We start from the raw sequence: 21,643 nt of genomic DNA, 5'->3' as shown, positions 1-21,643 counted from the left end.
TGGTTTTAATAAATAATAAATCACAAATAGAAAATAATATAGTAATCAAAATGTTAAAATATACGTCTACTCACTTTCCTGCAACATTAAAAACATGCAGTTTTGTATTTTCTGTATTGTGCCAAGAAGTTAGTGTGTGATGTCTTCCATTGGTCAAGCATCTTCTCATCATCCAAATTCGCAGGTCAGAGTTCACCAAACTTGAACTTGCATCCACAGCAGAATGTGAAAGTGAATGAAGCACAAAGTGTTGTCTGACCACACCTTATCACTGAAGAATGCAAAATGTGGCAACAGCAGAAATAAGAACAAGTACTCATGTGTTTCTGGCTGAAAAATATTAATTTTATTTATCTTTGAAAATATGTTATTTTTTTCCAGTCTATTGGATGTAAAAAGCATCTGTGTGCTGTGGAAGTGGGAATTCAAACTGTGATTTACTAAGTTTGGATGGACCCTTCTGTGAAGACTGAATTCAAACGAATGGAGGAAGATTTAACTCTCACGCCTTTCATTCATTCATTTATTCATGCATCTGTTCATAACATACTTCAGCAGATGGGAAAAATGGGGCTTCAATGGTGGAAAATGGTGAAAAATAAATAAAGACACTGATGTTGGGAAGTTATATACAGAGTCCCATGCGGCTTGCCTGTCATTAAAAGCACCATTGTAAGAGAACCTTGAATTGCTTTAACATCAAATCCCCTCCTTTCTCAAACAGAGCTGAGCCTCTCTGTTATATCACAAGCCTCTCTGTTTCTTGTTTGGATGATTTTGTGCTGATGCTCTACTCTGCTTTCTTTGACTTCCTCTTGCGGGTTCCTTCACTCAATTCCTCCTTTGTTTTGGCAGGAGAGAGGGGTGTGGGGATAGTGGCCGGTGAGGCGTGATGGTGATCATGGGAATCGTCACTACTGAGGGCAGAACCAAACAGCAAGTGGCACACCCAGGACTCAATGAGGGTGAAGGGCGATCCGTGAGAGTGTCGGGCCGTCATAACCACCTGTGATAGGAATAAAGATATAGTAACTGTCGAGGTAGTGATCTTTTCTACTGGCATAATTGAAGAAGAGGCAGTAGTGAGAAGAAAAGTTTATATATACAACTAGATTTGCATTTTGTGAAGGAAATAGAGTGCAGGGACTAGCCACTTTTTCAGTGGCCTTGGTTTTTTATTTTTCGTATTAATTTTCTCCGTAGACATTGAAAAAAAATGTTTTATTTAAAAGGGGTCATGCCATGAGGAATACAATGTTTAGTTGATCTTTTGACAGATACAATTTCATTGAGCTATAAAAAAATATACTGTAAGTTTCAGAACTCAAAACGTCCTCCCCAAATGCAAAAAACAAAAGTATTCAAACCAAGCTGCAAGAACGCCTCGTTCTCTAATTCTATGGTTTTGTTATGTCACACAGGGTTCATTAATGCATGACTGCCTCCCCAGCAAGATGTCAACACCTATCTTTAAATCATTGCACCCTTGGCCCGACCACAAAAGGTGAACACGCTATTCTCACATGCACAACTCACCACATGCCCCACCGAGAGCGAGAACCACATTATGGTGACCAAAAAAAGCTTGCAGTTGCTTTGATAGCAGAAATTAATAAAAGAACACGTTTATGTTTATGTTTAAGCTTTTTCTTGGTATTTAAATTAGTTCAATTACTGGGGTCTCTGATATTCATAAACGATAAGGTACAGACATTGAGACATTCAAAGTCTCTTCACAAATTTGGACAGTTTTTAAATATTTCTTGTTGCTTCGTACTCTCAAAGACATTATTGTTGAATTAAAAACGTGTGTGAAAAACACTTTGGTGTAATGTCACTTCACAGACTTCAATGTATTCTGCAGCGCTGACGCGAGTCATGTGAAAGACCCTTGACGTATCACAATCACACAAAAAGATTTTGGTTTCAAAAAGGCGAATTTCTTCGAAAGGTGAGGAGTTTGGATCCCTGAAATGTAATTTTTTTTAATGCATTTATTTATTTTGTGGAATTTGATAATTTTCCACGGCACACCTGACAATCTTTCACGGTACACTAGTGTGCTACACTAGTGTGGTTGGGAAACTCTGCTCTATACAAGGTGCAAATTCCAATTTTACATATTACATTTACAGTGAAAATGTGAAATTTTTATAAAAAGTATTGATTGCCAGTATATCGAACCATTGATATGTATAATCATAAACCCCTACAGATAGTCCAGACATGAGAAAAATTGTAGTCTAGACAAGGTTTTTTTTCCAGTTTAGATTGGGAAATGAACTTGACCTATGAACATGACAAAAATGTACACGATTTTGGGGGACCACACACTTTGTAAAAACTCCTTTCTATTATAATTTTAAAATAAATGGGGAAAAACCAGCTATAAGTATGTGACATCTCTTTGTAATGGACATGACAGTTGTGAAAGATGCATTTGCATGATAAGGGAAAAACATCTGAAAAGCTTTGAAACCTGCAGACTTTGACCTATGAGACATCGGTATGATATCCATCAAGGCTGCATGATTGATTGAAATAAGACTGAAATCTTGATATGGCCTTGCGTGTGTGCAGTACATGCTGAGCAGCGCAGCAATATGAGATGATCCAACATTTATCATATTACAGTTTAAATCGCAAAGTCAAAACAATCCCTTCCAAAATGTTGGCTACAAGTGTAGTGAGCTTAAAGCACACCACAGATCAAAGCAATAGTCAGCAATCTATCAGAATCATAGTAATAGAACAAGCAGTGGAGGTTTGTGATACACATACCGATATACATATGATTTGATATGAAGCCTCTGTAACTGTCACGTCCATAACTAATTATTATGGGTGTTTAAAGTAATATTTAACATACTTAACATCAGCATAAGTTAGCTTTGAAAAGAAAGTATCAATTGGTTTGAATTAATAATGTTTGATTTATATAAACTTGACACAGCACTGAAAAGCAGCGACATCATAAATGTGCTTCTTATCATTTCAAAAATAAGCGCTTCTATGACAAAATAAGTGTTTATTTTTCTAAGACATTTCCTTCACCTTCGGAATACATGAAATATGGCTGATTGAAAATGTTGTTTTAGAAATTTTAGAAACATCATGTGAGGTGGATAAACAACGCAATCAAAAAAACATTTTTTAAATCCATTATAGCAAACTGTGATACAGTAAAACATAAAACATTTAAATGGGGTTTTGTTCTTTGCTACTTAATTTTTCCATGGTTTGGTTGCCATTTCCATGGAATTGCCCTCATGCGATTAATTAAATGTATTGTTTAATGTAGTTATATTTAAAAGCTGTAGTAGCCTACATAGTAGCCACAAATAATCAATGTGATATTAAACTGTTTCATTCTGTTCAGTGTAACTTTCTAAAAGCTGATTGGAATTGGAATGGATTGGATCAGAGCAGCAGCGCTCCTCCCTCTGTTTCTCTCTCTTATCTGCAGGACTGGACGTTTCACAAAAGTGAAGCCATTTGCACACTTTGTTTGGTGGGATTTAATCATCGAAGCTCAACAAGTGAAATATCACCCACAAGTGCTACAACGGAATGAAACGTGAAACACCAGTGGAGTGGTAGGCCTACAGTCGGTAGCGTCTACAGTTTCATTTTTTAGAAACTTGCCAGTTTGACACAATTCAGTCAGACACTTGTGGATCAGAATGCGGATCGGGCCGCATTTTTCTGTCCGAGCCCGGCCCGCGTCCGACAGGGCAGTAACCGAACCCGACCCGAACCCGAACGTCATTAAGATATTTATGTCCGGACCCGAGCCCGACACAGTTACAAATCTCGTTTTTTTTTCTCATACTAATGACACGTACGTTTGTTTGTGTAGAAAGCCCGCTTTTATTTAGCAACTGGAAGGCATTCGGTAATGTTTACAGATGTGCGCAACGCATCAGCGTGCGCCGCACACGGCCAACAAAGCGCATGTTAACACAGGCGCGCACAAGAGGCCCAAACAAATAGCCAATTGAAATTAAATGAACAAAGCTAGGTCTACCAAAAATTGCCCAAGCTAACAGAACAAAACATTATCGTAACACAAATGCAGCTTATTGAAATGAAAATCACTCTTACCATTTTTCTCGAAAACTGTGTGGCTAATAAAACTGTAACATGGGATCTATTCACATAATCCATCCTTCAATGTTTAGGCTAATCCAGGTTCATTGCGCTGCCAGCCACATGTAGCCAAATATGCAATATTATGCACGCACGTGTTGCGCGTTGTCACAGCAACATAAACAAATTTCCGCACACATGAAGATAGATGTTAGGGTAATATTTTTAATTTATTTTAATCACAAAAATAAACATTTGCATCCAGTTAAACATTATAATAAGCTGTTTTAAATTTCAAATGTCCAATGCCTTATCGCGCCGACGTGACCCGACCCGAACCCGAACGTCATTTCAAAATATGTGTCCGAACCCGGCCCGGCCCGTCGGGTCCCGTCGGGCTCGGTTCGGGTATCCAGCCTCTATTGTGGATGTGTGAGACTAACAGTGCATGTGTCCCAAAAATTATAGAAATTCTGTTTTAATCAAAATATCTTGAATGTAAATTAGTATATTGTGTGTAAGTTGGCAAAGAGAACAGAGGTGTAAGTGCAAAAAAAGTAGAAAAACAAGTGGTTTCAATGTTTTATTTATGATTTAAGTGCTATCATAAAAGGGGAGAATAAGATGACAGGGGGCTATTCGTTTTTTTTATTTTTATTTTTTTCTCACAAAAATGGCATAAAATGTTTTTCTGCATATTTTTTCCCTGGCATTGTTTTTCCTTGATTCACAAGTTGTGCCTAATGGGAAATACCTGAAATATATATTTCATTTTTTATTATAGCCCTATATATAATAATATATGATAATTTTAATACATTTATAATAATATATATTTATGAATATACTATATTATGTTACCTGTATTTCCAACATCAGTTACTAGATGTCTGTTGGTCTCCGGCCAGTCTTTCAATAATGAAACATTTATTCCCCTTAGTTCAACTAAGTAAGTGATTTGCAAAGTAATTACACTCAAATTACAAGAATTACATTCTTTATTGTATTTACACTTACTGAATGAACTGTGGAGGTATAAACAGTGTTTTTTTTCTCAACAACTATGTGAAAGGACTCTTGGAGAGGCTAAATATTACCTTGGATGTGGCCATGAAGAGTGTGAAGAGGCAGATGAGCGTGCTCTTAGTCACAGGAATCCAGTGAGCCTCCTGAAGAGTGAACAGAATAGCTCCATACAGACTGGCCTTGGTAGGGCTGTAAAAAAACAAAACAAAACAAAAATCACTTCATTACACATTCTAAGAGAAACTGTCCACCTAAAACATGCACAACTCTTTCTTTTTCAACTCTGAAAAATTCCAGCAGCTAAGAATAATGCAATTTGAAAATGCCAAATGGAGAATGACATTTGAGAGTTGCAATGGAGGGTATTTTAAAGCTGTCAAATGACTTCTGAAGATTCTGAATTGCAATTTTTGTATTTTATTGTTCATTTCAACTGTTACTTTTGTATGCATAAATTGCTGCATATTATTCCAAACTAAACCTTAAACCCCTCCCCTTTAACCACCTGACTCCATTCTGGAATGTAACCCTAACTTTTCATGATCCAGTCAATTCCTTATGGGAACAATCAAGTCCTGCCTTGAATGGTTCAGTCGGAAATACAATAAATTAGAAAGTATGATGAAATTGTGAACAGCATTTCATGTTGAATTTAAACTTAAAGTAATGGTTCACCCAAAAATGTTAATCATTTACCCTCATGCCATCCCAGGTGTGGATGACTTTCTTTCTTCAGCAGAACACAAACTATCTCAGCTCTGTATGTCCATTGCAAGTGAAAGGTGATCAGACCTGTGTAGCTGCAAAAATCACATAAAAGAAACAGAAGTAATCCAAAAATACTCCAGTGGTTAAGTCAATAGCTTCAGAAGTGATATAATAGGTATGAGTAAGAAACAGATAAAAATGTCCTTTTTACTCTAAATCTCCACTTTCACTTTTACCTCTTAAAGTCACATGTGGTGCCTGTTTAGTGTCACTTTCACATCTGAAAGTGGAGATTTAAAGTAAAAAAGTACTCAAATGTTGTTCTGTTTGGCACCCACACCTATTATATTGCTTCTGAAGATCTGAATTTAAACAATGGAGTCATATATATTACTTTTATGTTTCCTTTATGAGATTTTTGGAGCTACAAAGGTCTGATCACCATTCTCTTGCAATGTATGGACCTACAGAGCTGAAATATTCTTCTAAAAATCTTCATTTGTGCTCTGCTGAAGAAAGAAAGTCATACACATCTAGGGAGGCATGAGGGTGAGTTAATCATGAGATAATTTTTATTTTTGAGTAAACTATCCCTTTAAAACAGCAATCATGCCACATGAACATGCAAGGGGTGAAAACAGCAGATGTAACAGTCTCAATGCAGCAGTGAAAAGCACACTCACAATGACATGTTGAGAATTTCATTGGTCTCTGGCTTCCACACTCCTCGCAACAGCTGCTCAAAATTAGACATCAGAGCGACCCCTGACCCTGCGAGTATTAACAGAGTACGAGTCAATCACTAAAGCGGCATATATTCCAGAGAAAGAGTTTTATGAAGGTGGCACATGACTCCAAAAGATAATCCCTCTGGAGTTACAGGTGAAACTCGAAAAATTAGAATATCGTGCAAAAGTTCATTAATTTCAGTAATTCAACTTAAAAGGTGAAACTAATATATTATATAGACTCATTACAAGCAAAGTAAGATATTTCAAGCCTTTATTTGATATAATTTTGATGATTATGGCTTACAGCTTATGAAAACCCCAAATTCAGAATCTCAGAAAATTAGAATATTGTGAAAAGGTTCAGTATTGTAGGCTCAAAGTGTCACACTCTAATCAGCTAAACACCTGCAAAGGGTTCCTGAGCCTTTATATGGTCTCTCAGTCTGGTTCAGTTGAATTCACAATCATGGGGAAGACTGCTGACCTGACAGTTGTGCAGAAAACCATCATTGACACCCTCCACAAGGAGGGAAAGCCTCAAAAGGTAATTGCAAAAGAAGTTGGATGTTCTTAAAGTGCTGTATCAAAGCACATTAATAGAAAGTTAAGTGGAAGGGAAAAGTGTGGAAGAAAAAGGTGCACAAGCAGCAGGGATGACCGTAGCCTGGAGAGGATTGTCAGGAAAAGGCCATTCAAATGTGTGGGGAGCTTCACAAGGAGTGGACTGAGGCTTCAAATGTCGTATTCCTCTTGTCAAGCCGCTCCTGAACAACAAACAACGTCAGAAGCGTCTTACCTGGGCTAAAGAAAAAAAGAACTGGTCTGTTGCTCAGTGGTCCAAAGTCCTCTTGTCTGATGAGAGCAAATTTTGCATCTCATTTGGAAACCAAGGTCCCAGAGTCTGGAGGAAGAATGGAGAGGCACACAATCCAAGATGCTTGAAGTCCAGTGTGAAGTTTCCACAGTCTGTGTTGGTTTGGGGAGCCATGTCATCGGCTGGTGTTGGTCCACTGTGCTTTATTAAGTCCAGAGTCAACGCAGCCGTCTACCGGGACATTTTAGAGCACTTCATGCTTCCTTCAGCAGACAAGCTTTATGGAGATGCTGACTTCATTTTCCAGCAGGACTTGGCACCTGCCCACACTGCCAAAAGTACCAAAACCTGGTTCAATGACCATGGTATTACTGTGCTTGATTGGCCCGCAAACTCGCCTGACCTGAACCCCATAGAGAATCTATAGGGCATTGCCAAGAGAAAGATGAGAGACATGAGACCAAACAATGCAGAAGAGCTGAAGGCCACTATTGAAGCATCTTGGTCTTCCATAACACCTCAGCAGTGCCACAGGCTGATAGCATCCATGCCATGCCGCATTGAGGCAGTAATTAATGCAAAAGGGGCCCAAACCAAGTACTGAGTACATATGCATGATTATACTTTTCAGAGGGCCGACATTTCTGTATTTAAAATCCTTTTTTTTATTGATTTCATGTAATATTCTAATTATCTGAGATTCTGAATTTGGGGTTTTCATAAGCTGTAAGCCATAATCATCAAAATTATATCAAATAAAGGCTTGAAATATCTTACTTTGCTTGTAATGAGTCTATATAATATATTAGTTTCACCTTTTAAGTTGAATTACTGAAATTAATGAACTTTTGCACGATATTCTAATTTTTCGAGTTTCACCTGTATAAGACACTTACCCTTGACATAACCAGTAATGACCATGATCAGCCAGCCATGGTGATACGCATGGTGAGCGTGATGGACTCCAGCAGCAATTTTCCGTGTTCTAACAACTTCTTTCATGGCAACCAGCACGAGTTTCACAGGCAGAAAAGCCACACATTTGTAGAACAGGTTAAGAGGGCAGAAGAAGATCAGATACCTGCAAAGTTATGAGAAAAAAACTACTGACCCTGAAATGAATAATTATGACAGTTATCATTACTGTAACTATCATGAGCTGGTTAAAAGCACAATTTTCAGTTTGGTTAACCATAAAAATACTGTATCTGTAAAAGTACAAATACCTGAAACCACAAGTGAAAATGCCACTATGTTTCATTCTTTTCTAATTAAATACATATTTTCCTATTACAAATGTTATTGTCAGCATAACAATTTGAGTGAAAAGGTGCTAAATTAAAAAAAAAAATTGGAATTTCAGATGTTTGCATTTCCTCTCTTGCTTCAATGACATGCACAAGAGCTGCCATGGACAAAACCTGATAAAAGCAGAACAGATTCTTTCTTCTGTGTTGTACATAATAACTTTAATTTGTTTTATTATTATTATTCTCAGATTTTTAATGTGGTCTCAGACATTTTTATACCTTGAAATTATTTTCAAAGTAATTTGCAAAGTGTACAAGCCCTCAAAAGATGCTCACCAGACAGCTGAGGCCAGAAGGATGTGACTATTGTTATGGAAATAGTCGATGGGAGACACACCCAACATGATGTCTGCTAGTATGTAGCTCCCGAAGCAGTACAGCATAGCACAGAGCCAGGAGGCAACTGGACTTTTACGGGACACATCAATGGCACCTGATCAACACAGGCCTTTACATATGAGAATAACACTTTCACAGGCTTTACAAACTCCTACCAGACAATAGAGCACAAAAGTAGGGTTCCATAAGTAAAAACTACATTCAATTTCTCATCAGAAAACTTGTTTTTTTTAACTAAACATGTACAAACCTTTTAAGACAGGCCTACCACGCTCTGAAATTGTTAATGAGTGGCGTATGCTTGTAGTAGAAGCCAAACATCAGTGAGCTCATTTACATGGACACCAGAAAGCATACATGTGTTAAACCACTTTCTCTTAATCCCTTAAGTGGCGTAAGGAAAGTGGCATTTGCATTTAAATGACATTTCAGAATGCTGCTTTCTGCAAAAACCCTATAATAAGCATTTTCTTAAAAGAAAAGTTCACCCAAAAATGAATATTCCCTGATAGTTTACTCCCCCACATGCCACCCCATACCCCATTGTTTTCTGCTACTGAACACAAACAAAGATTTTTATAAGAATATAGCGCTGTAGGTCTATACAATGCAAGTCAACTGCATACAATGCAAGTCAACTGCATTTTCTTTCTGAAACATCAAAGAATTTAAATAACCCTCTTAAGTTCTGGAAAATGATTAAATTATTAACAGAAGCAAAAAAAGATTCAGAAGTACCCTCTTGTATTGTTGATGACAAAAAAATCATTGACAAAAACGAAATTCTCAATAGTTTTAATAATCATTTTATTGCTGCTAGCTTCCTTTATGAAACACTACAAAATCCAATGTCAAGCGCTTCCATGGATTGTTCTGTTTATCAGTTACTGTCAGCACAATCATTTTATTTCAAGACGATAACTGTATCAGAAGTAAGGAAGGCCTTGAAGGATTTAGATCCGAAAAAATCACCAGGTCCAGACAAATTGGAGCCTTATTTTTTAAAAATAGCTGCAGATTTAATAGACAACCCAGTTGCATATTTAATTAACCTTTCTTTAGCTACAAATCAAGTACCGGCCATTTGGAAATCTGCCAATGTGCTCCCCCTTCACAAAGGTGGTAATCCTGCAAACATAAATAATTATAGGCCTATTTCTAAATTATCAGTATTAGCTAAATTAATGGAATCACTCATCAGTATGCAATTAAAAGATTATTTAATTAATAATAATATTTTCAATGAATTTCAATCTGGTTTTAGGAAACAACACAGTATAATAACAGCTGTTTCAAAAGTTGTCAATGACCTGGTTAATATCTTGGACAATAAGCAGCACTGTGCAGCACTGTTTATTGACTTGTCAAAAGCTTTTGACACAGTGGACCATAAAATACTTATTCAAAGACTCATTTCTATTGGACTATCAGAACAAGCAGTGGGATGGTTCAATAGTTACTTATCGGGGAGAACACAATGTGTGCAAGTAGACGGCCTTACATCTGCTTCCCTAAATATTTTAAAAGGGGTGCCTCAAGGTTCAATCCTTGGGCCTCTTCTTTTTATTATTTATACAAATAACCTTTGCAATAATATAAAATATACAAATTATAATTTCTATGCTGATGATACTGTTCTTTATTGTTCTGGGTCCACATTAGGTCAAGCAATCACAAATTTACAATCTGTTTTTAACATTTTGCAATATAATTTGGCGACTTTAAAACTGGTTTTAAACTCTAAAAAAACTAAAGTGATGACCTTTACTCTGGGAAAATCAACTGAAAACTACGTCCCAAATATTTGTACACTTTCTGGTATAGAAATCGAAAAAGTGTCACATTACAGATATTTGGGCATCACTATTGATCAATCACTGTCTTTTACAATGCATGTCCAAGATTTGGTTAAAAAATTGAAATTGAAGTTAGGTTTCTTCTTCAGAATTAAGTCCTGTTTATCTTTTGAAGCAAAAAAACAATTAGTAAATGCAACATTTTTATCTGTCTTGGACTATGGAGATATTTTATACATGAACTCAACCTCTCAATGTCTTCATGCTTTGGACACTGTGTTTCATGGAGCCTTGAGATTCATAGCAAATTTAAAATCTCACACTCATCACTGTTTACTGTATTCTCGGGTAGGATGGTTTCCCTCTCTATTCGGCGTTGGATGCACTGGCATCTTTTCATTTATAAGGCAGTATTAGGACTACTTCCTCCTTATCTGAAAACGTACATTATTCCAAGGTCTGCAGGGACATATTACCTGCGCTCACAAAATTTGTTTTTATTGGCAGTCCCTAAAGCCTGCACTGTTTTTGGAAAAAAGGCTTTTAGTTTTGCAGCACCATCAGCATGGAATCAGATACAAAATGAGCTACAGTTGAAGGACTTGATTTCATTTTATTCCTTTAAAGGCGTTTTAAAGGATCTTGCAGAAAGTCAGTCTGTTTGTCACTGTTCTTAAATTAAGTTGATTTATGACCTAGATTTTTTATGATTACATAGTTGTTTGAATATGATGAGTGAAAGTGTGTATTATGTATTTACCTGTAAGTGTTTCTGTAACTATTTGTACGTGCAATGTTGCCACTTGTCAGGACACTCTTGTAAAAGAGATTTGTAATCTCAAGGAGTTTTTATCCTGGTTAAATAAAGGTTTGAATGAATGAATGAATGAAAACTGGGTCCAAAACTTTGAAACTCAAAAAAACACATGAAGGCAGCATAAAAGTAATCCATATGACATGACGGGTGTGGGTGAGAAACAGATCAATATTTAAGTCCTTGTTTTTTCCCAAAAAATTCTCCTACTTCTCTGTAGGTGGCGATATGCACAAAGAATGTGAATTTCCAAAAACATAAGAAGAAGACTGTGAAAGTGAAGATTTATAGAAAAAAGGACTTAAATGTTGATCTGTTTCTCACCCACACCTATCATATCGCTTGTGAAGACATGAACTAAACCACTGAAGCATTGTATCGACCAACAGAACTGAGATATTCTTCCAAAAATCTTTATTTGTGTTAATCAGAAGAAAGAAAGTCATACACACCTGGGATGGTATGGGAGTGAGTAAATGATAAGAGGATTTTCATTTTGGGGTGAATTATTTGTTTAAGTGATGAAGAACTGCACCACCTATAATCTTAAAGAGAGCTCAACCAATCATAGAACACACTGTTACCATAAAAATTGTCATAAACGGCTTAAGAATCAACACAGGTAGATTTTTGCAATTACTCAGATTTCATGTTGCATGTAAACACCTTTACTGGCATTCTTACTGGCTGTTTTTTACAAGACCTTATGGATAAGGGCAGGTCTTTTTTCCACTATTAAGGTCTACCTGGTGGCTATTTCTGTTTGTCATGTTCAGTTCCCCTTCTGTCGCTCTCTCCACGTTGTGTCAGAGAAGCGACACTAGGGGTCTCTCTTGAGCGCCGATATATACCTCTGTTCTATGAAAAAAGGCCAATGAGACGTTGGCAGACGGTATTTGCATATCCCGCCCCCGGACATACGGGTATTTAAGCGGGGTGAATACAGGAGTTCATTCAGAAAATTTCTTCGGAGCCGATGGTCGTGTTTGCAGTTGCTGCGAGTTACACACCAAGTTCCTGTTATTCCTCTGACGCGCTGCATGCGGTTGGACTTTACGGCACACAACAGCGGCTTTCTCCTTCGTGTACGGCTGTGCATTCTTGCTCCTGGGCGCTTCGGCAGCGCAGATAAAAAGAGTGATTTTATTAAAAGAGTAATTTCCTCTAAAAGAGCAAAACACAGCGGCGTTGAACGTCCTTTTAAGGACGCGTCTTTTTAAAGATGCCTTTCCGCCCCTGTGTTGTTCCTGGATGCGGTAGAGTGCTCTCCGCTTCAGACGGCCACAGGCGTTGTCTCGTGTGTCTGGGTAGCGATCACACTGAGGCTGCGTTTGTGGATGGTTCATGTTCTTACGGCGAGAACATGACCATGATAACGTTGCGGTCGCGGCTCGCTTTCAACCGAAAGCAAGCCACTCCAGCCACCCCCCGCGTTGCTCCTTCTTCCCAGGGGATTGTGGACGATGCGGTTGGCGATGGAGGCGATTTGGGGATGGCAGCGGGTGCAGCTCTGCCGGGTACGCCCCCTCGGACCACCCTCCCCCCGGCACGCTCGTTGACTCCCATCGGTGCTCGAGGCAACAGCAACTCGCCTTACAGCCAGTCTGCCTATCCGCCTGAGACCGAAGTAGGTGAGCTCGCCGCTGCATCAGAAGGCACGGTATGAGGACTCCCCTAGGCTGCCGCTTTCGGGCCTGCACGCCCAGGCTGAGGCCGACGCGCAGATGACCGACATGCTTTCCCGGGCAGCCACTAGCGTGGGCTTGGATTGGAATCCTCCATCCTCCCCACAGCCATCACGGCTGGACGACTGGTTAATGGGGTCTGGGCAGCCCAGGGGTCCGCTCACAGCCTCGCCCCCCCCCGGTCCCGTTTTTCCAGGAGGTGCATGATGAGCTGACGTCTTCGTGGAGAGCACCCCTCTCAACTCGTCACACCACCACCTGCTCATCCGCCCTTGCCACCCTTGACGGCAGAACGCGCCACGGATACACAGCGATTCTCCAGGTGGATAGGGCGGTTGCGCTCCACTTATGCCCCGGAAACCCTACCACCTGGCGGGGCCGCCCTGTACTCCCCTCCCGGCCCTGTAGGACAACATCCTCGCTGACCGCAAAGGCCTACAGCACCGCTGGACGCGCTGCTTCCGCCCTGCATGCCATGGCTCTCCTGCAGGTCCACCAAGCCAAGGCAATCAGAAACATGCACGGGGGTGGCCCTGATCCTTACACGCTGCAGGAACTGCGCTCAGCAACCGACCTCGCCCTGAGAGCGACGAAGGTCACAGCGCAGGCGCTCGGGCAGGCGATGGCCACGCTCGTGGTCCAGGAACGTCAACTATGGCTGAACCTGGTCGAGATGCATGAAGCTGACAAGACTCGCTTCCTCAACGCCCCTGTCTCCCAGTTTGGCCTCTTCAGCGACACCGTCGAGGACTTCGCCCAGCAGTTCTCCACGGTGAAGAAGCAGACGGAGGCCATCTCACACATCAAACCTGCCGCCCCGGCCCGTGCCCCGTCTGCTCGCCAAGGGCGTCCTCCTGCGGCCAGGAAACCTTCTGCTCTGCCTCAACCTGGGCCCAGCTCTCAGCCCCAGCGTCGAGCAACCCGAGGGAAGCGCACGCCCCCTGTCTCACGGACCCCCTCGTGGACCCGGAAGGATCCCAGGTGCTCCTGAGACAGCCCACCCAGAGTCCAAGACGTTAGCTCCAGAGGTGGTAAGACCGCTCCGTCCCCCGGTGGAGGGCCGGGAGGAGAATCTTGTGTTTTTTCATTTGCCGTACCCAAATTCTCAATAAAAGAGCTATTTCCTTTGTCTCTGTGTCATCTGGCCCGCAAATGCCGTTCTCACTGCTCTTTGCTTCCAGATCTCAACAGTCCTGGCTTCCTGAACGCGGTGCCCCCGCCCTCAGCCCCACGACTGTTCCCCGGCCGGCCGGTTCAAATGAGTCCAGAGGACGCCAACACCAGACCTCCTCCTCAGTCACGAACCCGCCCCCTGCCGGGTGCGCGGAGCAAGGTAAGTGCTTTGAGTCTATTCTCAGCACGGGAGCCTCGGGACGCTTCACTGCCTCCCGATGCCGTATTACCTGTTCCGCCCCGCTGCGAAGCCCCGCCGGGTACGTTCAAAATACTCGTCCCCTTGGTGCCCCTAGCACGGAGTTTAGAGGCGTGGCTCTCACTGCCCAACCCGTTACGCTGGCTGCGCAAACTCCCGTTCAAAATGCTCACCCAGAAACAAATTCTATCTGGCGTCCGGCATCTAGATTGGTTCGCAGCGGCAGACCTGAAGGACGCGTACTTTCACGTCTCTATCCGGTCTCGACACCGACCCTTTCTACGGTTCGCGTTCGACGGTCAGGCGTATCAGTACAAAGTCCTCCCCTTCGGTCTGTCTCTGTCCCCTCGCGTCTTCACGAAAGTCGCAGAGGAAGCTCTTGCCCCGCTCCGAGAAGCCGGCATACGCATACTCAATTACCTCGATGATTGGCTCATCCTGGCCCCCTCGTGAGAGTTACTATGCGCGCACAGGACCTGGTGCTCAGGCACCTCAGCCATTTGGGGCTTCAGGTCAACTAGGAAAAGAGCAAGCTCACCCCGGTTCAGAGCATCTCTTTTCTCAGCTTGGAGTTGGACTCAGTCTCAATGTCAGCACGTCTCTCCAACGAGCGTGCACAGTCGGATGTAATGCCTCACTTCCTTCAAGCCAGGCACCGTGGTCCCTTTAAAACGTTTCCAAAACTCCTGGGGCATATGGCATCCTCCGCGGCGGCCGCACCGCTAGGGTTGATGCATATGAGACCACTTCAGCACTGGCTCCAGACTCGAGTCCCGAGACAAGCATGGCGACACAGCACCCACAGTGTGAAAGTCACCACCGCCTGCCGCCAAACCTTCAAACCCTGGACAGACCTCTGCTTTCTACGGGCAGGAGTACCCTTGCAGCAGGTGTCCCGACTCGTCCTGGTCACAACCAACACCTCCAAACTGGGTTGGGGCGCCGTGTGCAATGGGCACGCAGCTGCAGGCCATTGGAACTGGGCCCCGCTGCGTTGGCACATCAACTGCCTAGAGCTGCTGGCTGTTTTCTTTGCCCTGAGGAAGTTTCTCCTGTTAATTCGAGACAAACATGTCCTAGTCAGGTCAGACAGCACCACAGTGGTAGCCTACATAAATCATCAAGGCGGAGTACGCTCCCTCCACATGTCACAGCTTGCACATTGTCTCCTCCTTTGGAGCCAGCGGTGACTCAAGTCACTACGCGCCACTCACATCCCCGGCAACCTCAATGTGATAGCGGAAGCGCTGTCACGACAACGCTTGCCCAGCGGAGAGTGGAGGCTCCACCCCCAGTCGGTCCAGCTGATCTGGGACCGGTTCGGCAAGGCCCTTTCATTGCTGTGTCCGGTACGTGCTTTGCGTATCTATCTGGACCGCACGCAGAACTCTAGACGTTCTGAGTAGCTCCTTGCGGGTCCGAGCTCACTCAACCAGGAGTGTTGCGTCCTCATGGGCACTGGCCAGGGGCACCTCCCTAGCAGACATCTGCAGAGCAGCAGGGTGGGCAACACCTAACACTTTCGCGAGATTCTACAATCTCCGAATTGAGTCAGTATCGTCCTGTGTTCTCTCAGGTCCGAGCCCGTAGAACTCGGTAACATGCCGACGATCTGGCCGGGTGAATCGCTTGCGCCTAGCGCCCTTTCCCTCAGCCGAGGTAAAATAGTGCGCCTTTGTTCCCAGGAGACCCCATCTTCAGATCCCTGGTTGATTCCTCCCTCGCCCTTTTGGGTCTGCAGTTCAGCGGAGGAACTCACCGACCCAAGCCACTATGGGTACTCAATCTACCCTGTACTGGAATAGGTGCTCCACAGGTTAAGGCCTCCTGTTCGGACTCCCCCTGTGTGTAATTCCATGGTACTCTCCCCTCATGAGTGGGCTCCTGTGTCTCCCTTAGGCAGTTCCAGCTGCCTCGGTCACCGTGCTGTAAGCTTCCCCCCTCTACGAGGCTGGATCTACCACCGTGCCAACTTACCCACATAGGTCCTAAGCGGCCATGTGATGTATTCGCCACTCTTTGCCTCCCCTGCAGGGTAGGTGTGGTCTCCGCAGGGTCTTCTCCCCCTGAAAGAATAGGAAACGGGGTAAGACCCCCTTCCCTTAATGCATATAAGGGCCCCGGCCGTAGTTGCTCTATGCGAGAAACATAGAGAGAAAAGAGGCCCAGCTAGGCTTGGCCCATTCCCAGGTTGGCAAGCATCAACTTGTTCCCCTCTCCAGGGTAACCAGAAGGATTCTGATGGCTTTAATGGGGCATTGGGGAAGGGTACGTGCAGTCTGATACAGCTGGTTCGCCTTTGCACGTAAGAAATACCTGCCCGCTCCTGTATCAGAAGTTCACGTACACGGCTCAGCGCGTGGCACGTTTAAAGGTGGACCCCTAATGTCGCTTCTCTGACACAACGTGGAGAGAGCGACAGAAGGGGAACGTCTAGGTTATGTATGTAACCTCCGTTCCCCGATGGAGAGATCGAGACATTGTGTCTTCCCCGCCACGTCGCTGAGCCGAGCCACTGTTGTGGCCGGACCATTTCCGGCTCCTCAGAAAAATCCTGAATGAACTCCCGTATTCGCCCCGCTTAAATACCCGTATGTCCGGGGGCGGGATATGCAAATACCGTCTGCCAACTTCTCATTGGCCTTTTTTCATAGAACAGATGTATATATTGGCACTCAAGAGAGACCCCTAGTGTCGCTTCTCTGACACAACAGAGGAATGGATGGTTACATACGTAACCTAGACGTTTTACGGCTCAACGGCAGGGCAGCACCCTCTCATTCATAGATTTATGAAGGGCGCTTGCCATTCTCTACCAGTTATTAGGACCTCTCTATGGTGCTGGAGTCTTTATCTCAACAGCCTTTTGAGCCCCTGGGAAGCATTTCCCTAAAAATGCTGTCTTTCAAGACAGTGTTGCTCCTGGCCTTAGCATCAGCTAAACTTATCAGTGACTTGCATGCACTCTCTGTTCATTCTTGGTGCACTTAAATTCTCTCTTAGTGAAGATGCAAGCATTCTTGGATAGGACCAGTGCTTTTCGGAAGAGCGATCAGCTCTTCATCACTTTTGTGTTTAAGGGTCGCCAGGTGTGTGATTATGGGACGTGTTAAGCACCGGCTCTTTGAGGTGACCGTTCATTAACTGGCTTTCAGGGCCTCACTGTGAGTGTATTAGCAATCGGGGAGCTGTCAATCTCTCCCATAGGTGGATCTCGAACACAAGATGATGAAAGAGAACAATAGGTAACTAGCGTTATGCCGGTTCTCTGAAACATCGAGTGGAAAGATCCACCAAGCTTGCCCTGCTTGCTGCACGAGCAGCAAATATACTTACTGAGTGAGGACCAACAGCGCGTGCAGGTCCTTATATGCTCTCAGGTAAGGGGGCGGGTCCTTTCCTGGCATAAGTCACGCACATCTGTCTGTCTAGCCAGACTTGGTGCAATTGGATGCTTCTGCAGAGGTCAGGTATGGATGCCCTTCCCATAGGTGGATCTCTCCACTCTATGTTTCAGAGAACCAGGGTTACGCTAGTAAACTATTCTTTAATGGTTTGCATGTAAACCTGTAAAAGGGGTTATTTCAATAAGCTGATTTTTGTTAATTATCTGTGTATTGGTGTGCATCTAACAGCGCTAATAGTGCAAGTTTACATGCACGTTCTTCCACCGATAATGTTTAATAAGCTGGCAACGCATGTGGTAATATACATTCCTTTGTCGGCATAAAGGCCATAAACGTCTTATGGCTTAACCGGTCGACACAGATAGATTTTTGCATATTACGCTGATTTCGCGTGGCATGTAAACATGACTGTAAGTCAATAGTTCATATACAGTTTAAATCAATTACATCACTTGCAGTGCATCATGGGATGAGTAGTTAATTGTCTTTTCTTCCTATTTTCTTTTTTTTTTTTTTTTGCTTCATTTTAAAGTTTGTGATTCATCTTAGAGCTGGTTGTTTGATTCATGGCTTAAATACATATACTTTGAAGCAGTGTTAGGTTAACAACATGATTTCTGACAGCACTAAGTAATGTTGTAGGCTAAATATCAAGATCTAGGGGTTCACGCCACCCCTTTCTAAATCTCCAGGGATTAACCGATCTTACAGAACAGGTGTTGCCAGGGTGGTTACACACTCAACAGACATTTTGTCTGAAAACTGATCCTCTCAAATGTGGACTAAAAATAAACAGAAGCCTAAAGCTTTTTGTCCATTGCAACTGCAGGCCTGTTTCACATCACAACCTCCAAGCCGCAAACAGACCTGACAAGATGAGCTTCCTCCAACAAATGCACAACTTTTGGATGAAGTGGTGGATATTTTTATCACATTCATCACTATCAATGTATAGTTTATCACAAGGGTGCCCTTAAATAACCATCTGAATTGAAGCCATTAAAAGTGGTGGCACCTGTCAAACATCCAATACACACCAGAGCTGAATCTAACATGGAAACAGATCCAGGGCAATGACCAACATTCCGAATAAATTGTTGAAGCAATTATTGCCCTTAAGTCCACCCCAAAAAAGAAGAACGAGAAATTTTTGAATCTCCCTATGAACCTTTAAAAAACGTGGTCATATAATAAAAAAAAGAAAAAGAAGAAAAAAAGAAAATACATTTTGCATAAAGAAAATTAAGCCTATTTTTGCAGCTTTTTGGTACAACCCCCATTATTTTTAACTAACAAAAAAAAAAAAAAAAAAAAACATTAATATCACAGCCTAGGGGAATTGATAGTAAGTAGAATTGATTTTCTTTTTATCTTTGTTTTTGAAAAGGATCTCATTACTGTATTACAGAAGCTAATCTAACAAGAATCATCACTGAGCAGTAGCGGTTCTAGCTTGTATGGCACCCTGGGTGAAACCCCCTTCAGCACCCCCACCCCCGTTGGTGTGGGTGCCCCGTGCAGCTGCCAATGTTGCCCCTGCCTAATTCCACCTCTATCATTGAGAATAGGCCTAATGAGAGGTAGCCTACAAACACACCCAAAAGTAGAACTTTAGTTCCCTATGCTTTACATTTGGATTTTAAATTTGATTGTGATGAAGATAGTGCCAAGTGCAACATAAAAACATCTTCATAGTAGGCCTACTTTTAATTTTGAGGTGATATGTGAGCGGGACAAGTTTTTATTATGAATTGATAAATGAAACAGCAGAGCAAGTCCTGAGCTAAATGAATTTGCATAGCAAATTTCCTGGACTTTCACTGACGCACGTTTTGCCCTCTGCTCTGCTGCTAGCTATTTAGGGCGCTTCTATTTATTGCAGCGAGGCGCGCACAGGAATGTGCACGGACTTTATCGTGTTTCGAGGAGGGTCTTTGAGAGTGGGCGAAGTCTTTCCTAAAAACTAGAGATGATGATGACTGAGACAGAGAGACAAGAATAAAATATGGAATACACAAAGACTATTCGACATATTATTACAAACACAGTGTCACTGCAAGAAAACGCAAAAAAAAAAAAAAAAACGCTAGACGCAGCGCAACGAATGACAGTACAACGCAGGCTCATGAAAAAAACGCGTTCGGTGTGAACGGCCCTACTTGTTGAAAAAAATAATAACACGCAGCCTGTTTCAAATTTAACGTTTCAATCTTATGCCACAGTGATCCAAGCATAAATGCAAAGAATAATAATAATAATAAAAAATATTATAATTGTCCTACATATTATTGACCCAGATAAAGCTTAAGATTCAGATGTAACCTTATTATGGGTGGACAAACTGAGCCTGCCATCCTACTCAACACGATCACTTACCTGGCTCATATTTGAGGTAGAGTATTGACACGATATAATAAGCGAGATCGAAAACTGGAAACATCGCCATTTTCGAGAAATACTGGGCAATTTCGCCCAGATTGAGGACTTCCAGAACGTCCATGATGTTGCGTTGACCCTACCGCATGAACAGAGATCTGTGTATGAGACCCTCCGTCAGCAAGAGTGAAGGGCTCTTCTTACATACAGCTTGCCTATTAATACAGAACGCAAAACCCCAGGAGCACTCACTGGGTTAAATCAAGAGACACGGACGCTTCAGAGAGTTTTGCGGTAGATGAGGCTACTGCCACTTAGTGGAGGAACACGGGACCAATTATCAATCAAACGTGCTGAATCACAGCATTAAAGAGACTGTTCACCCCAAAATAAAAATTCTTTCGTCATTTACTCACCCTCATGCCACCCCACATTTCTTCTTTCTTCTGCTGAACAGCAAAGATTTTTAGAAGAATATTTAAGCTCTGTAGGTCCAGAACGTTGAAGCTCCAAAAAGCACATAAAGGCAGCATAAAATAAATCCATATGGCTCCAGTGGATTATTCCAGGTCTTCATAAGCGATATGATTGGTGTGGGAGAAAAACAGATCAATGTGTAAGTCCTTATTTACTATAAACTCTCCTCCCTGCCCAGTAGGTGGCAATATGCACATAGAATGTGAACTGTCCAAAACCAAAGAAGAATGTGAAAGTGAAAGTAGAGATTTATAGTAAAAAGGACTTAAATGTTGATCTGTTTCTCATCCACACCTATCATTTTGCTTTTGAAGACATGAACTTAACCATTGAAGTCATGTGGATTACTTATATTATTCCTTTATATATGTGCTTTTTGGACCTTTCTGATCAACATTAACTTACATTGAATGGACCTAAAGAGCTGAGATACAGTATGATCTTTGTTTGTGTTCTGCTGAAGTAAGAAAGTTATCCACAGATAACTTTGAACCAAAACTGAGCCAAAAGTTGTTGTTCGCTGTCCTTTTCTGCATATCGCGGCGCTGTTTTGTGGTCCGTTCTGCATCATTTCACCTTATCGCGGCCCATTCGGTCTGTTTCGCGGCCAACCCACCAGCCCGCTCGGTTCTTACGATGGCCAGTCCACCCCTGATTAGCCCCAACGTGCGTCGGCCCACCGGGAAAATGCCCGGTATG

General features: G+C 42.4%; 1 protein-coding gene across 1 annotated transcript; it reads right to left on the bottom strand.

The window, feature by feature from the left end:
* Positions 1–329: 329 nt before the first annotated feature.
* tmem38a (transmembrane protein 38A) lies at positions 330–20,677 on the bottom strand. Its single transcript, XM_052111323.1, has 6 exons — positions 20,468–20,677; positions 8,955–9,111; positions 8,265–8,449; positions 6,507–6,594; positions 5,187–5,304; positions 330–1,006 (listed from the first exon to the last, which is right to left on the bottom strand). Exons 1-6 carry the CDS (start codon positions 20,589–20,591, stop codon positions 791–793), a joined length of 888 nt encoding a protein of 295 aa, XP_051967283.1. The 5' UTR covers positions 20,592–20,677; the 3' UTR covers positions 330–790.
* Positions 20,678–21,643: the final 966 nt, after the last annotated feature.

Source organism: Xyrauchen texanus, chromosome 39 (genome assembly GCF_025860055.1).
Source record: "Xyrauchen texanus isolate HMW12.3.18 chromosome 39, RBS_HiC_50CHRs, whole genome shotgun sequence".
Classification (NCBI taxonomy): domain Eukaryota; kingdom Metazoa; phylum Chordata; class Actinopteri; order Cypriniformes; family Catostomidae; genus Xyrauchen; species Xyrauchen texanus.
This window is presented reverse-complemented; position numbering and strand designations above follow the sequence as displayed.

What these genes read in the sequence shown, in the direction of transcription:
- tmem38a (XM_052111323.1), bottom strand. Translation starts at nt 20,591, where the DNA reads ATGGACGTTCTGGAAGTCCTCAATCTGGGCGAAATTGCCCAGTATTTC. An exon ending in CTACCTCAAATATGAGCCAG is followed by an intron (nt 9,112 to 20,467) that starts GTAAGTGATCGT and finishes TGTGTTGATCAG; the next exon opens with GTGCCATTGATGTGTCCCGT. An exon ending in CTTCTGGCCTCAGCTGTCTG is followed by an intron (nt 8,450 to 8,954) that starts GTGAGCATCTTT and finishes ATAACTTTGCAG; the next exon opens with GTATCTGATCTTCTTCTGCC.